General features: G+C 43.7%; 1 protein-coding gene across 6 annotated transcripts in view; it reads left to right on the top strand.

Moving 5' to 3' along the window:
- Window positions 1-15,301, top strand: part of GRM7 (glutamate metabotropic receptor 7) — a 263,150-nt gene that overhangs the window by 223,820 nt on the left and 24,029 nt on the right. For 3 of the 6 annotated variants that reach the window (XM_084530369.1, XM_084530366.1, XM_084530365.1), the window contains one exon: window positions 10,437-10,683. In XM_084530369.1, coding sequence (XP_084386495.1) covers window positions 10,437-10,683 — 247 coding nt within the window. Of the gene's footprint in view, window positions 1-10,436; window positions 10,799-13,337; window positions 13,387-15,301 lie in introns of those variants that run through there. The other 3 variants (XM_084530364.1, XM_084530368.1, XM_084530367.1) reach the window with 2 other exon arrangements.

Here is a 15,301-nt window from a genome sequence, read left to right as displayed (position 1 = left end):
ATCTTTTGTTGACTTAGGACAGGGCCATCACTGTTTATTTCTTGGCTGAGCAACTCCTAAACGACTCTAAGTAGTTCATGGGCATCTTTATTGTCTCAGTAACTGATACAGGAGAAAAATAGTTCTTTTTTTTTTTTTTCCAGCAGATGCAGAATCCCTGCAGTATATAGTCTGTATAAACTATTTGACTCGTGGGATTGTCTTTGATACTGTTTCAATTTCTGTTTTAGCCATTTGACGCCCTTTGAAAACAGCAACATGCTTTTCCATTGTTGGTCTGTCCAATTACCTGAATAATTTAATTTCTAGGAGATAAGCTCCTAGAGTTTCTCTGAAAGGCTGGAGAGACAAAATTCCTCCTCCATCTGCATCATAAGCCTCAGAGCAAGTGCCTTAATATTTAGTATTTTGTATTACCATGCAAGTTAGGGATAGTATCCAGAAATATTTCTTCTTCTGATGTATGCAAATTCCTTCTTTGCATAAGGAAGCTTCCATTCTTCTCTTATAGAGAAGAAGCTGTGTCTAGTATTTATCTCAAATAGCTAAAACATTAAAAATACGTACATTTTTTTCATCTTTATTCTGCATGTTTGCCTGTGAAATGCAAGCTGAAAAACTAAATGTATTGGGTGCTCTGATTTAGGACATGAAATTTTAAGTTGGCTTTGACAGTGTGACATCAGAAGGAGCAGTTTTATACTGCAGGCAGAGGGAATTGGAAATTAGTCCTGTTGGAGCTGTGTACTGCTCTACTGTCTGCCTTTATATTTGGCCTCTGCAGGTGGTAATCCTTCAGAATATGACCCCAATTTTCCTTTTGTTATGCCAAGCCTCCTGCTGCTAGAAACATACTGAAGTGTAATTCATCACACCCGTTACCTGCCTAGCTCTGGCATGCAAGGAAGCCAGGAGCCTCAAATATGACAGCGTCGACAGACGTGGCTCGGGGATTATCAGCGTTATCCCTCACATCCCCCACGTGGTAGCTGTGCACCGTGTCTGCCGTGTCTTGCCAAGTCCGAAGGAGGGAAGGAGATCCCACCTGGAGCTGTGGTTTGGGGCACTTCACAGCTCCGGGCACCTTCTTCTCCCAAACCTCCGCACTTCATAACGTGGCTTGGAGCAACCCCAATCGGGTGCGCCCAGGCCCTCGGGTGACCTGAGGAGAAGTGGGAGGCCGCCAGTGCCTGGAAGGGCAGCGGGCAGCAGGACACGGCGTGGCTGCTGGCAGGTCAGGCTTTTAGATATCTTGGGGTGTGTTCGGTTGGGTGGTGTAAATGCTGTTAACACAATTTCAACCATTTGCTGGTAGCTTGCTGGTGACAACTGGAAGAGCATCAGTGCTGGGCAGGTGCTTCAGGAAGGTTGGATGAAAGCTGCAGTGCGAGCTGCAGAAACAAGGTGCCCGTTTGTGTAGTTTCCGAGGGCTCTCCAGATGAAACAGAAAGGTCTTTGCCTCTCTGCAGGGATTTTTTGAAACTGGTGCGTGTCAGAAAGAGGCCTTATCCCCAGTGAAGTAGGTTGTGCTGCACTGTTGGAGGGGATGGAGGTGTGTGTTGTACTGCTTCTATTGCTCCCGTGGCAGCAGACAAACACTGAATTTTAGTCTATCGCAGAACGAGAACGGAACTGGGTAGCAGTGAATTATTATTTCTAGTTCTCAAAGTCAACATTTACAGAAGTAATTCTTAGGCTGAGTCCCCTGTGTGTTTACTTCTCCAGGACAACTGAATATTGACATTAAATGTGGTATTTATTGTTAACAGCCAGTTCACCTTTGGTCACCTTTGGAGATACAGTTGTGGAAATGTAGCTGATGAGCTGATGTTGCATCGCATACAATGTGCAAGGCTTGGCTTGCTTCCTGAGGCAGTTAATGACATATTTTGTTTTCTGCTTCACTGGTGGTGATTCTTCAGGCTTGAATCTTTTCTCATCTCCTATCTCATTCTTGTAGTAGGAATTGTAATTGTCTCCAGTTGAGTGCATGAAAGAAACAAACCCAGGCCTGGTTTTGTGACCACGACCCGTACGGCATTCTTGTGGTGAAGTATTTATTACTTTTATCGTTTATTTGGAACTCCAAATTTCTATTTAGTTAAGGACAAACACACAGATCATATTAAATTTAAAAAAATAATAATAATAATAATAAAAAGACCAAGCAAAGAAAAGAGTGATACTTATTTTACGATTTTCAAATAATATTTAAAAAAATAAAACCTTCAAAGGCATGTAGACCTGTTGGAAGAAAATTGTCTTAAACGGCCCTAACAAAAACTCATTTTTCTCAGATCTTTGAGCTTTTAACGCTTCTTGGAAGAAGATAGGCAGCTGTTTCTCCCAGCCTGTATGAGAGGATTTTCTTCTGGGCTTGCCGTGTTCCCCATGGCTCTCAGTGTAGTGAGTAGGTGTTGCAGAGCCTGGCAGTGGGTTTTTGTTTGAAGCTGTCACCACAAGATAAATATTTATTGCTGCTGTCGCCGGGTTTCAGTGCTGTGCTGAGACAAGCTCTTGCTTAGTGAGGGCCAGCAGATAGCCGATGACCTCTAGAAAGAGTGAGATATGATTGGTATTAGTCTGTGTAAAAGAAATGTAATTTGGGGAGCTACTTTCCAAACTTTAATCTTCTTTACTTTCATATCTCAGAAGGGATTGTGAAGCTATTTTGTAGGTCCTTGCTTTTTCTGTGGAACTATTTTTGTTTTTCCATTACACTGAAACATACCCGCAAAGTTAACTGGCAGTTTTTTCTGATCTACCAGATATAATGTTGTGAGATGTTCCAAAGGACACTAACTTAATAGGCAGACTATTTCCACTGATGAAAGCCATCCAGCCTCAGGTCTGCTGTAACTAGCCGGTAAAATGGTTCCCGTCAGACACACAAAGCTCCTCTCCAAGCTGCAGAACAAACATGTTTTTTAGTTGAAAATCAATTTACAAAGAAAAAACGTATGCTTACCTCATCACCTTTTAATTCTACTTCAGTCCATTTATTGCCTATTGAATTGTCTTAACCACAAGTGCATTACATATTTCTGTACAGTGGCTGCAGTGGATAAATGTAGGGGAGATAGAGGTTAATATGCACAGTATGCCGTAGGCATTAGCAGGTGAGCAGAGAGACTGCAGAAGGGCATTTCAGGTTGAATCTGTAAAATCTAAGACCTCCTCCTAACCTGAGAATTGTTCTAAATATTGCAATCTGTGAGGTCAGAAAAGGAGATGGCCTTAAGTTGGGGTCAAGATCCTACTCCATTTCTGGGCTTCTTAAACCAAGACACTGCAAAGTGCAACTTCAAGGAGATGAGGGGTCTTTATAAAACAGGCAGCACTCGCTGGAAGAGTTTCTTTAAAAGGGCTCCAAACACAGAGCTGCTGCATGCATACCGTGCTGTGGGGCTGCACGCCTGCCCCCAGCCCCAAGGCACCCTGACAGCAGCTCAGTGCTGGGGCCATGCTTCTGCCTCCTACACCCTCCCCTGCCCCAGGCGTGTGCCCAATGCGGCTGCTGGTGAGCTCGGCTGTGCCTTCACTGAGCTGCCCCAGTGCTGCAAGCTTGCAAAACAGCCAAGGCTTAAAGGGAAATTTTCTGAAACTAAAATCCCATCATTTCCTCCAGTGTCACCTTTCATATAATTACCAAGCGCAGAATTTTTAATTAAATGGTGTGACTGATTCTGTGACATTCCCACAGACATTTCACAAAGGCTATTTGCGTGCCTTGCTATTTTGTACAGTAATAACTGCAATCAGCATAACTACTATGATTTGTTTATCAAACGTCCCTTGGGTAGCATCCGTTGTCATCTGTAAAACTTGGTGAGCATCACAATTTACATACCATTGCCTGGCTCACGGCGCTGTTGAGTTGTGTTGCTGAAGCACCATCGATGCTCACCTCCACAGGAGAGCGCGGTTGTTCCATGTGCTGTGAGAAGTACCCACCAGTCCCAGCAGCACAAAAAGCACGGCTGTTGAGTACTTTCTCCCACCCCAGTAACATCTTTCCTGCTCACATAAGTTAGTTTTTCCCCAATGGTCAAGAATGTTATATTTTTAAAGCCACACAATTCTGCAAAAATCAGGGATCAAAAGGTGCAGTTCTTAAGCAATGGAATTAACAGGTTGAAAAGCGAGGGGAAAAGAATGTCTCAGATAATTGTCCATCTGTACGCCAGCACAGAGGGAGTCCTGAGGGCGTGCGTGGCAGCCCTGCTCTGAGTTACAGCGCTTGGTTGCTCGACCTCACAACCTTTAGTGTCTGTTGTAAGTACACAGCTCGCGTGTGTTGGCATGTGCAACATACCTTTCGCCACCAAGATAATCCAGTGCTACAAAAGCACGCTGACCTACTGGCACTGCGTGGATTGCAGTAATGCCATTAGGAGCAGTAGGCTACAACAGCAGCAAATGCTGTGGTCACCGTCTCTCATCTGTTAAACGACCTCCTGCAACTGCAAATCTCTGTCTTCAGGATCACTTCCCAGATGTTTGCCACGGTTGTATAAAAAGTGATCTTCCTGATAACTAGCCGGGGGGGATGCTGGAGCTTGGTGTCCACAGGGTGCATTTTTTTGTTGGTGGTGGTATTTTGTTTTGTTCTGTTTTCCCAAAATAATGTTGAAAGAAAGAGAAACCACTTTCCCTAAACACCGTTAAAACCTTCTAATCTAGGAAAAGAGATTTCATTTTGTTTTGTTTTCAAGACTGCTCTATTCTCTAAAGGGCACTGCTAAATGACAACTTTAGCAGATTATGATGCTTAAAAGGATGGGGATGGAGGCAGGGGTCCTGGAAGTCGTCAGCAGATAAGCTTCAGGGCGGTGTGGTATTGTTTGCACTTGAGCTGGTACCATCCAAGTGAAGAAAGCAAGTGTATGTCTGTATCTGCAGGAGCCAGCGGCAGGAACCTGAAATGCATGCGTGTGCTGTTGGAAAGCCTCAGTGGGGCATGAAAAGAGGATTACTGAGCCAGGTCGGTAAAGAGAGCTGACAGGATTGCTTCACACGAAATATTTTATATTTCTCAGACAACAGAAGTGCACATTCCTTGTGGAAAGTCATGGTTGCCTGGGTAAAGTCGCAGTTGCCTGAGACATCCATAAATCAAGCTGTCTGGGGACATGGGGAAGGCACGAGCTGTGCCAGCTGGGCGCCTTTCTCCGCTCGGGGCACGGCGCTGCCCTCCCCGCTGTTTTCCCTGCTTGGCACAGCCTTGAGGGCCTGGAGAGGATGCAGGAGGCTGCCTGCTGCCTGTCCCTGAATTAGGGTGTTTTCAGGGGTGCTTTGTGACTGGAGAGCTTTATGCAGTCATACCTGCCCTGGGTCCTTGCCACGGTACAACAGCCTGTGTGGCCCCGTGAGAAACACAACGTGTCCCCTTGTAATGGCTTGGGTGGGTGACAAATGGCCAGCACCTTGTCTGGAGACAGAAAGCATTGGTTCTTTCTAGGCAAAGCTGATCTGCAGTTTTAAAGGTACAAGCAAAGCCTCCACTGGAGAAAAAAATAATAGATACTTTCAGCTTTTTTTCATTTGCCTTTAAAGTGCTGTGGTAGCTCTGGTGGCTAAGGGGGAGTATTAGGCACTAAAGTGTCTGAGAACAAATTTATATTAAAGTCTCTTTGCTTTCCATATATTTGCAAAAACATAATGCAGTGGGAGCTAATTTTAGTTTTTATTAAAAATGTTTCTCATCCTTATGTTTGCATAACATAATGTAGGGGATGAGATGAATCTGCAGATGACCTGCAAGAGTCTTCTGGGAGATTTATAAACTGTCTACTTCATCTATAAGAACATTTGTTTTAATTCCCATATAAAAGTGAGATAAATTGGTTTGTGATAACACAAGTCCAAAAATATCTGAAATTACCCATTTATTTCCATATTACAAAATAACACAATCCACTGCCTAATTAGAAAGCTGAATTAGATGAAAGGAGCAGTTGCTCCTGATTAGACTATGAATGCAAAAATTAGCCTACAAAAAGTACTGCTAACTAGAAAGACTTCTCTAAGAAATGCTGCTATAAGTTCAGTTATTATGGGCCAGCAGTTGGAAATCTATCCACTGCATTAGTGAAGACTGATAGGTCTGATCCTGCGGTGCTTTGCTTCTGAAAGCAATCCTAACTCATGCAAAATTGTCCATTGATGTAGTTGGTGCTATAAAAATTGCTGGTTCTTAGATGTGTGTATTCAGGACCAGTCTAATTTTCTCTCAAGGTTTTTAAGGTAATTTTCATCACTTGCCTGAATAAAGCAAGAATCTGGAAAACATGGAAATCTAAAATTCAAATGGAAATCCTTTATGTAAAATAAATGATAAAATCTAGGTGTCTTTGCATGTGAATGATATCCTTAGGGTTTAGTTTCTCCAGTGCACTGCTTCAAAGTCTGAGGCATTTGTAACGGCAGCCTGTTACGTTTAACATTAAGTTAAAATTTGTTAGAATTTAGTGCCTGATTGAGAGAGAGGGGGAGAGACAGACATGAGAGTAACCCTCTGGAGTGAGTTTCCCTGGGTGGTGCAGCACGCGTGCCTGCAAACCTCCACAGAAGTGGGCTTGCAGACCAAAGTGGCATTGCTTTTAGGAAGTTTTGGTTTCCACCAGAAATACTTAGTTCAGTTCCAGTTCCCATTCAAGTCAAGGTGGCACCTCTCACACTGAATCTGAATCTTAATTTCTTAGTTTTCTCTCAAGTTTGGAAACTAGCAGGTTTCACCAACCATCTATAAAAGGCATACAGGACTTGCATTGTCAGTTAAATCTTACCCTTTGTATTTTAAATCACCAATTTCCATTCATTTAAAATGCTTTCAGAGAGTTTATCAGAAGAAGTGAAATAAGAAATGAAATAGTTTCATGTAAACTGCATTTTTATGTTTGACTGGTAAAACCACAAAGCAGAGATAAAATACATAAAACTAAGGTTCTGCATAATAAGCATATCTATTAGTTTCCCTTATCTGTATAACGCTCCCATTTGTCATGAGAAGCATTATGTGTCACTCATCTTGCCTTGTTCTACAAAAGCTCTCTTCTCGCTCTCCTTTTATCTCCCATCAGCGTTTTCAAGGTAGCATCACGCTGCAAGACCCCACTGATTAAATAATAGTTTAACCCTCACCCCCGTAATAGCATGAGGAAATCAGGATTAATGCCTGCGTGCACCTAGATAAAAATGTTTTGTGGTGCTCTGGAGGTTGCAGCATTTGGGATGGCAGCAGTGTTTGGAATGGAAGGATTTGGGATGGTGGCAGCATTTGGGGTGGCTGTAGTGCTGCCTTCAGGGGAAGTCACCCCAGGCTTGGCCAGGCACCTGTTACGGCCCATGGAGAAGCCCCGGGGGAGGCCACAGGTGTCTCCACGATGCTTTTTGAAGTAGCTCCTACTCAAAATGCATCTTTCCTCCTGCGTTTTTGAGACCCTCTGTTGCTGCCACACACGGCGTGCTGGTGGCAGCCAGCTGCTGCTCCTCGTGCTGTGGAGATACAAAGTCGGACTGCTTAACTGGCAAGTTCGTCAAAACTCCTATGGGGAGCTGCTGGGTTTGTTGCTGAAGAAGAAATAGGATTTGAGTGGAGAAAATCTGCAATCAAACATAGATGTGCTGTTTCTGTCTGTGGAACATAAACAGCTAATTGTGTGTTAGGCTGGCAGTGCTGTGCCAGTATGCCAGTAGCTTTTTTTTTTTTTTTTTTTCCTGTCTTTCCTTTTCCCCCCTCCTCCTGTGGTCCAAATTCCTGCTTTCTCTGTAAAGGTTTTTACGTTCTCTAAGAAAGTCAAAAATTAGTTGCAAGATATTACCATGCATTTTTCACCATATGGCTTCCTGAACAGGCGTGCTGCGGGTTGAAGTCATTTGAGAATAGCGCTGAACACACCACCCCTTAGCGGTACCCATGTGTGTTCTGTACTGGTGGCAGAGCCCCTCGCTAGCACAGACCTTCTCTAACCTCGTAGAAATGCAGGTCTCATACTACTTAATATATATTCACTGCCTGTCAGGTTTAGTTATGTACCTTGTATATAGAAGCACGTTATTCAATGTGTTACAGAGCCATGTCCTTCTCAGACTAAACCAGAAGGACTGCAGATGTTGCGTTAGCTGGCTTTCTTCCGAATTATTGACAGAGAGGTATGTGGTCTGAATGCTGAGCTGAGTCCGACAGTCCCTAGGTGTAATGTAATTTGTCATGTATGCAGCCCACAGCTTCCCCGGCTTCAGAGGCGCTGTGTGCCTGCAGCTCCCAACAACTGCAGGAGCTCTTTATGAGCTAGAGATAGTAATTACCTTACTTAGCGAGGATGAAAGCTGGTAGAAGTTGCAAACATTTTGAGGATAAAGAGGGCATCTTCCTGCCTATCCTTCGGTCCTTAAATTTCCAATTTTCAAAAAGCTATTAATTTAATAAATATTTAAATCAGTGTTTTTTACACCAGTGCAGTGCACTCAACCCCGACTGAGTTACGGGTTATTTGCTTGGATGTAACCAAAAGGAGGATTAGCTCCAAGGAAACTAATGCACAGCAAACTGCCTTCTGTTTCAAATGTCCTTATAAGATGAATATGCGCTGCGCTTATATATATAGAAATCAAGAAATGGAATATGCATACGTAGTGCAACAACATTCAAAGGCAAGGTATAGGTGAGGAATGACTAGATGTGCAGTAACCCTGCAGAGAAGAGCAGCAGGCAGCAGTACTGCCCAGCTGCACAAAAATAAAACAGGGCTTTGGACTGGGTGACCCCTCATGCTGCCTTCCAGCCTCAAATTGTGTAGCTTGGCTCAGCATTTCCTCACAAAATGTGAAGGGTTATTTCCTAATGGCCTGGCTTTGGCAAAATTCTGATAACATCAGTGTCATTTCCTTCTGATAATGAGTAAATAGGAACTGAGAAGGCACTTTAGTTTTTGCCTGTGTGCATCAGTATAGAGAGATGTCTGTGCACAGCATGTTTTTTATATTTTCTATAATGCATTTTATTGCTTCCAGTGGTCATCTTAATCAGTATGATAGCAACAATTATGTAGCTATAACTAGCAAGTCTGGAGACAATCATATTTTTCCAGATACGACAATTTGGAAATATCTGGGTAGGGTCAGCATTTTACAGTGCCATTATATTTATTTATGGAGCTTTTCCATCAGAAGTTCAAACTGATTAGCACTGAACAGAAGGAGAAGAGAAAATAGTGTTTTGAAGGAATATCCACAATGTGTAATAATTTTTGCATGTGTATAGATTTGCCACATATTTAATTTTTGAACAGGATCTGTAGGAAGCTTGCTCCTTTTTCAGCTCCCTCACACCTGCATTGTGCTGTCTGTGCCTTTTAACTCAGGAAAATCCTTTCGAGTTACAAGAATTGTTCTAGTCCCTCTATCAAGTGTGTCTTCTAAAAAGATAATTAAAAGAAAAGAAAAGAAAAGAAAAGAAAAGAAAAGAAAAGAAAAGAAAAGAAAAGAAAAGAAAAGAAAAGAAAAGAAAAGAAAAGAAAAGAAAAGAAAAGGAGGCTTTTCTAACCCTATGGGTTTGCAGAATATGCTTTAAAATACTTGTGGTTTCTCTGAATGCTGATCTCATGGGAGTAGCTGTTCTCTGACTTGCATATATACAATTTTTTCATACTAAGCATAGCTAAATGACAGGAGCACACAAATTGTTATGTATTTTCTGCAGTTATTTCAATGAATTGTACAGAATTGAAGTATAGTAAAAACAAGAAAAAAAATCATTTTTTAAAAAAAGCTAAGTTTTTTTTTTTTTAATTAACCTATATTATAGTTTTAATGTTCTTTATAATGTACAGTAGAGTTAAGTTTAAATTTATACCAGCACTATCGAAATCCACATCTGTTCTTCACTCCTGAAATAAAAAGGACCTATGCTGTAAGCATACCAGAGAACTTGTCTTGTTAAAAGGCACCAAATGTTTCTATTGCTGATCCTCCGAAGGGGCTGCTGATCCCCTGCTAGCTGGTGCGTGTTGGACCTCACGGCATTTTGCAGTGTCGAAGTTTTGCCCCTTTGGTTAAAAACTCATTAAAAATAAAAAATAAATAAAAAATAAAAAGTTTTTAAAAGGTTAACAAGTTCAGCACACAGTGTCACAGCCACTGGTCAAAGCACCAGCACGAATACTGAGAATTGGGTCAGACAGCCCCACCTGCCCGCAGTGGTGTCACTGGTGCACCTCCTGGAGGCCCCAGGAGAGCCCGGGCTGCACGGGCTTGCCTTGACCACTGATTCCCGTCTGCTCACCTTTCTGCTGCTCCTTGCAATGTGCAGTGCTCTGCTGCCCTGTGTTTAGCCCACCGCAGTTACTTTGATCGTATTTAATGCTTTCTGAGTACTGCAGCCTGCTTCCCAGTCATCTTATTTGTAATAGTGCCTCATGTGTTCTGTCTCCTAGCTCTACATACAAACTACCACACTTACAATATCCATGAACTTAAGTGCTTCAGTGGCCCTGGGGATGCTTTACATGCCGAAAGTGTACATCATCATCTTCCACCCCGAGCTGAACGTCCAGAAGCGGAAGCGCAGCTTCAAGGCTGTGGTGACGGCAGCGACGATGTCGTCCCGGCTCTCGCACAAGCCCAGCGACAGGCCCAACGGTGAGGCGAAGACGGAGCTCTGTGAGAACGTGGACCCCAACAGTGAGTACCCGCCTCTCCCTGGGGTTGTGTGTGTGTGCTGGAGACCTTGGCCAATGCCCGAGTGCTTAGTATCGTTTGGCCTTTGCAATTAAAGATTTTTGATGACTCGATTTTATTAAATTCTCTCTTTCCTCCTCATTTTTTTCGAGTTGTGCCAGTTGGCAGCAACTCCTTGCACAGGGTGTGGTAGCTGTGAGGGACTCCTCCTCCTTCCCCTCCTTGTGAGTGGCAGAGCAGCAGCATCCTCGAGCACCTGCAGCATCCTTCAGCCTGGGGCACAGTCAGCCCCGGCTGGTGCAATTTCCAGGATGGAGGGACAGGTGCCAAGCTCACCCATAGCCCTGCTAACCTGAGCTACCATTACGTTTTCTGCAAAGTTTCTTTGCAAAAAATCTCACCATCCCAGAAGTTCCTATTTAGGGATTTTATCCGGTCCCGTAAAAGTGAATGCAGATCTTGTCATTGATTTAAGAGGATAATAGATCAAAAAGATGCTTCCAATTTCCTTAATGCACATAGCATGGTATATTGTAGCACAAAATTACATACTGAGGCCATCAAATTTGATTTGCATTTGAATCTGGAGGGAGCTGAGGAAGGAGACAGCTGCACAACTTTGTAGCATATTGGAAAGGTTTAGGCATGTCTGCAGTTTTTATGAAAAACAGATCTGAATGTAGAGAAATGCCCTCTCCTTGCCCATGATCCGTTCATCCATTTGCTGCTGAAATCCCTGCCACTTCTTGTCTATTAAACTGCTGTCTGAATATCTGCCTCAAAGCAGAAACTCTGCTGTCAAAGCAAAGTGGGAACAGCTAGCAAATTATTGACACAGCACTTTTCCTCCCTTTATTCACCCCTAGAGTGTGTTTCTGTGATGTCTTATCATACAGGTATACAAAGCATATTCTAACTGGAAAAACAGAATTTGTCTTCACAAACTGTGAACTGTCTTATGGGGCTGGCAGAAGCAGGAGACAGCGAGGAAATGTTTCTAACAAATTAAGGGCCATCCCATGCCTCCTCTGAACAGAGCCTTCACCGCATGAGGAAAGAGATTTATTTCCTGCCGTAGGGTATTAGCCAGCAGGAGAGCTGCAGTCCTCTGCTACGTCAAATGTCTGCTAGGCAGCACGAAACCCTTCTACTCTCTGTCCTTGGTTCTTCTCCACACCGTGGTGCTGGGGCTGAGCCCTCCCGTGTGCAACCAGGGCAGCTCCTCATGGTGCTCGGGGAGGCTCACAGCCCCTTGGGCCAGGCTTCGGCATGAGGGGGAGCAAGGAGGAGGAGGAAAGGTGAGGAGGGAAGGGGGTCCCAAAGCCAGCTAGCAAGTACTGAACTGTATTTCAGTAATTTCTGGTCTGGTCAAATGAAGTGGAGTAAGCCTCTCCTTCAGAAAAATTAACATAAAATAAAAATTTTCATTTAAGGACATAAACCAGAAGAAGAGGAAAAAAAGTTCTGATCGTGAAACATTTGATGTAGAAATAGAGGTGTTGCCCTGTGGGAACTGGTTTTTGGTAGTTTCATATTCTTGGTTTTCCCTTCTGATTTCTTTTTCCTGTTCTGCATCTTATTTGCAGTTTCCAGACTTCTGAGAATACTTTCCTCCCCTCCTCCCAAAGCAGTCAGATTTTTCCCTGGGAAGGAGATGTTTTTATTAAAAAGAAATAGTGCTCAGTTAAAACCCCATATTTATTACAAAACAACGTTTTCTCGCCCAGGGACTATATGCCAGAATGCTCTTTTAAGAGGCAGTAAAAGCAGTAAGGGGCAGATTCCCCCGCTTGCCGTGGTGTGCAAGCTTCTGCCTTAAGGATCCAGCCTTCAGCCCTGGTTTTGTTAGCACTGATGTAAAGCTGGTGTAAAGTCCACTGGGAGGGAAGCCGTCACAGCTTCAAAATTGATGTACGTGACTGGAAAGTGATTTCTGTGAGCTCTTTGGCTTACATGGAAGACTCTAAAGTCCCATTTGTTAAACTTAGCCAGTCAGGAAACATGCAACCGTATTAATTTAAATGTCTTTCTCCAAATACTGAGCTTTTTAATATTTAAGGTTGCAAAGCAAACAAACAAAAACATGTATTTTTGGCATATTTTTGAAATTGGTATTAAACTCCTTGCCAATAAGAGGAGGCGGGGAGCTGGCCATGGCCTGCACGGGGCTGGGCACACTCTGGCTGCCAGCTCTGCAACAGGCTCCTTGGAAATCTCTTAGGCTGAAAGTTAATTAATTGAGGGCAGTTAAGCAATGAGTCTGAGGCTCGCCAGCACAGTGGAAACAAACTTAGCTGCAGATCTGGCTTAGCTACCACGTGTTTCCTTGGAAGCATAAAAGTGCAGTTGGGTTTTTGTTTGATTTTCTGTTGAATTTCCTGGTGATGCTGCTGTTCGTGGCTTACTCAGGTACTGGAGACTGGAGTTGCCATTTCTATTGAAAATACACAAATATTTCATATCTTCTAACAGATTAACAATGAGCTATCAGCATGGGATTCATGTACCTCCAAACATTGGGGAATTTGGTGACTAAGCCCAAATTTCTAGCCTGTCCCACTTATACGGCCTATAAACAGAGTAAAAAAGAAAAATGTGGATGGTTCTACAGAAAAACAGCCTTGCATAAAACCTATATTGTTTTTTTTTTTTTTTAGTATTAGCTTGAAAAGTCCTCCTAATGAATAGAAGATCTGCACGTAAAATTGGACAGACTGACAATTACCTGAGGCATCAGGAGCTGGTGAGCCCCAGCAGCAGGGCTGAGCTCGGGGTAGAAGCAGGGCACGCGAGCCTCAGCTGGTGGGCAGGGGTCCGAGCTGGGAGAAAAGGTGCTGAGCACTTAAGAAAGGTGTGGGCTCAAGCACTGAGGTTGCAGAATAAGTATAAAAGAAACTGTACTAATGTGGGAGGAAACCCATTTGAAATGCAGTGACCTTACATCCTGCCCACCAGGAGCAGGGACTCATGGGGTTGCAGCTTTTGCTTTAGAATGCCTTAAAGTGAGAAATTTCACAAGCTGAGCTCCCCGGCCCTGACCTGGGAGGGCTTCCATGCTGAATCGGATATATTAAGGCCAAGCTTCTCAATCTATAGCTGTGCTCCTTGTGACAACTCTCTTAATCATTCCAGCTTGCCATCTGGCATGTGCATGCTTTTACTCATTCAACATCTTTTTTCTGCTAATACATGTCTGCATCTGAAATGTTTTGCAGCAGATTAAGATGAACAGAATTTGGTGCACAGCAGCTTCTGCCCGTGTAACAAGTTCATTCTGCTCTTGTGTGCCTTGCTCAAATTTCTCGGTGTTTGGGAAGATGCTTCTCATCAAGCCTGAAGCTGAACCGAAAGCAACTGCTAGGCTCTGTGTTTGTTTCTGCTGCAAGAATAGGGTCAGAGCCCAAGAAAACATTTGAAACTCCAACCCATATTTAACTTATATTGAGATTTACATGTAATTACTCCTTCTCCTTAGCCACTTGCTTTAATTCACGGCTTTCCCAAACACAGCAACAGGGAGAACAGCATCGCTGTTGTTTGGTAAAGCAGTGGTTGCACTTCTTGTGGGCTGGACCAGCAGACCTTCCTGGGCAGGCATTTGTTTTATGGGCATTTCCCTCTTTAAGCATCGGTGAGAAGGGAACAGCAGTGCCCAGAGCTGCCCAGCTACTGGACATGCAAGGGGCTCTTCTGGGCAGATGCTTGCCTGCAGAAATTGGGGTGGGCTTGGCAGTGTGGGGAGGGTTGTCTCCCACCATCCCTGTTATCAGTCTCACCACCTGTGGGAGTGGCTGTGGACAAGTCCACCCACATATTTTGCTCTTCTTGGAGCTGATAAAGCTCTGAGATCAAGGCAAGTGTTGCAGCAATGCCCATTAGTATATGGTAGTGAAGAGGAGGCATGCGGCATCTCTGGCCAAGACTGAGGGCATCAAAGTGACAAACAGCTGGAAAGGAAGGGCACCTTGAGGGGGGACATTCAGGGGGTTTAGCTGAGATCTGTTGAGAAGTGGCAAAGGATTGGTGACCCTGTGTACTTGCCAGGAAATTTAGGGTCTGAATAGCTGTAAGGGTCTGATTTTCAGTAGCATTATAAGTCCGTGGGCTTTTAAGTTAGCAGGTGCTCTGAGGGCTCAATACCTATGCAGGCATCTTCAAGGTGATATTTTTTTCTCCTTTCCTTAGCATTACATAGAAATTACTTGGCAGATGATTCTATTTTCAGGAGTGGAGTGCATTGCCTGCCCATTTTCCTAAACAGAACAGGAATCATTTGCAAGTTTCCATTTTAAAACCATGCTTTCCTGAGTGCTGCAAGCTTCTCTCTCTCTGACCAGCATGACAACAAGAACAGTGCATGTCAGTTCTCATTTTTTTTCCATGTGCTGGGAATGGACACTGACTTCATCATCAGTAAGCTGTGAATAGCGTATGTGGGCTGCAGACACCTCTGCAGATGTATGGGCACTGCTTTGCAAATAGTCCCGTGCTGTGCTTGTGTATTTGTTTGTGCTGATCCTCAACACCACTGACATGGCATTGCCTGTTCCATCCTTCCAAGAGACAAAACTGAAATGGTTGTCAGTGATGCTGAGGAACCCAAGAGTGAATGCATGGACAA

This window comes from Aythya ferina, assembly GCF_964211825.1.
Source record: "Aythya ferina genome assembly, chromosome: 10".
In the NCBI taxonomy this organism is placed as follows: domain Eukaryota; kingdom Metazoa; phylum Chordata; class Aves; order Anseriformes; family Anatidae; genus Aythya; species Aythya ferina.
The sequence above is the reverse complement of the archived record's forward strand: the minus strand, read 5'-3'. Positions and strand labels throughout refer to the sequence as shown.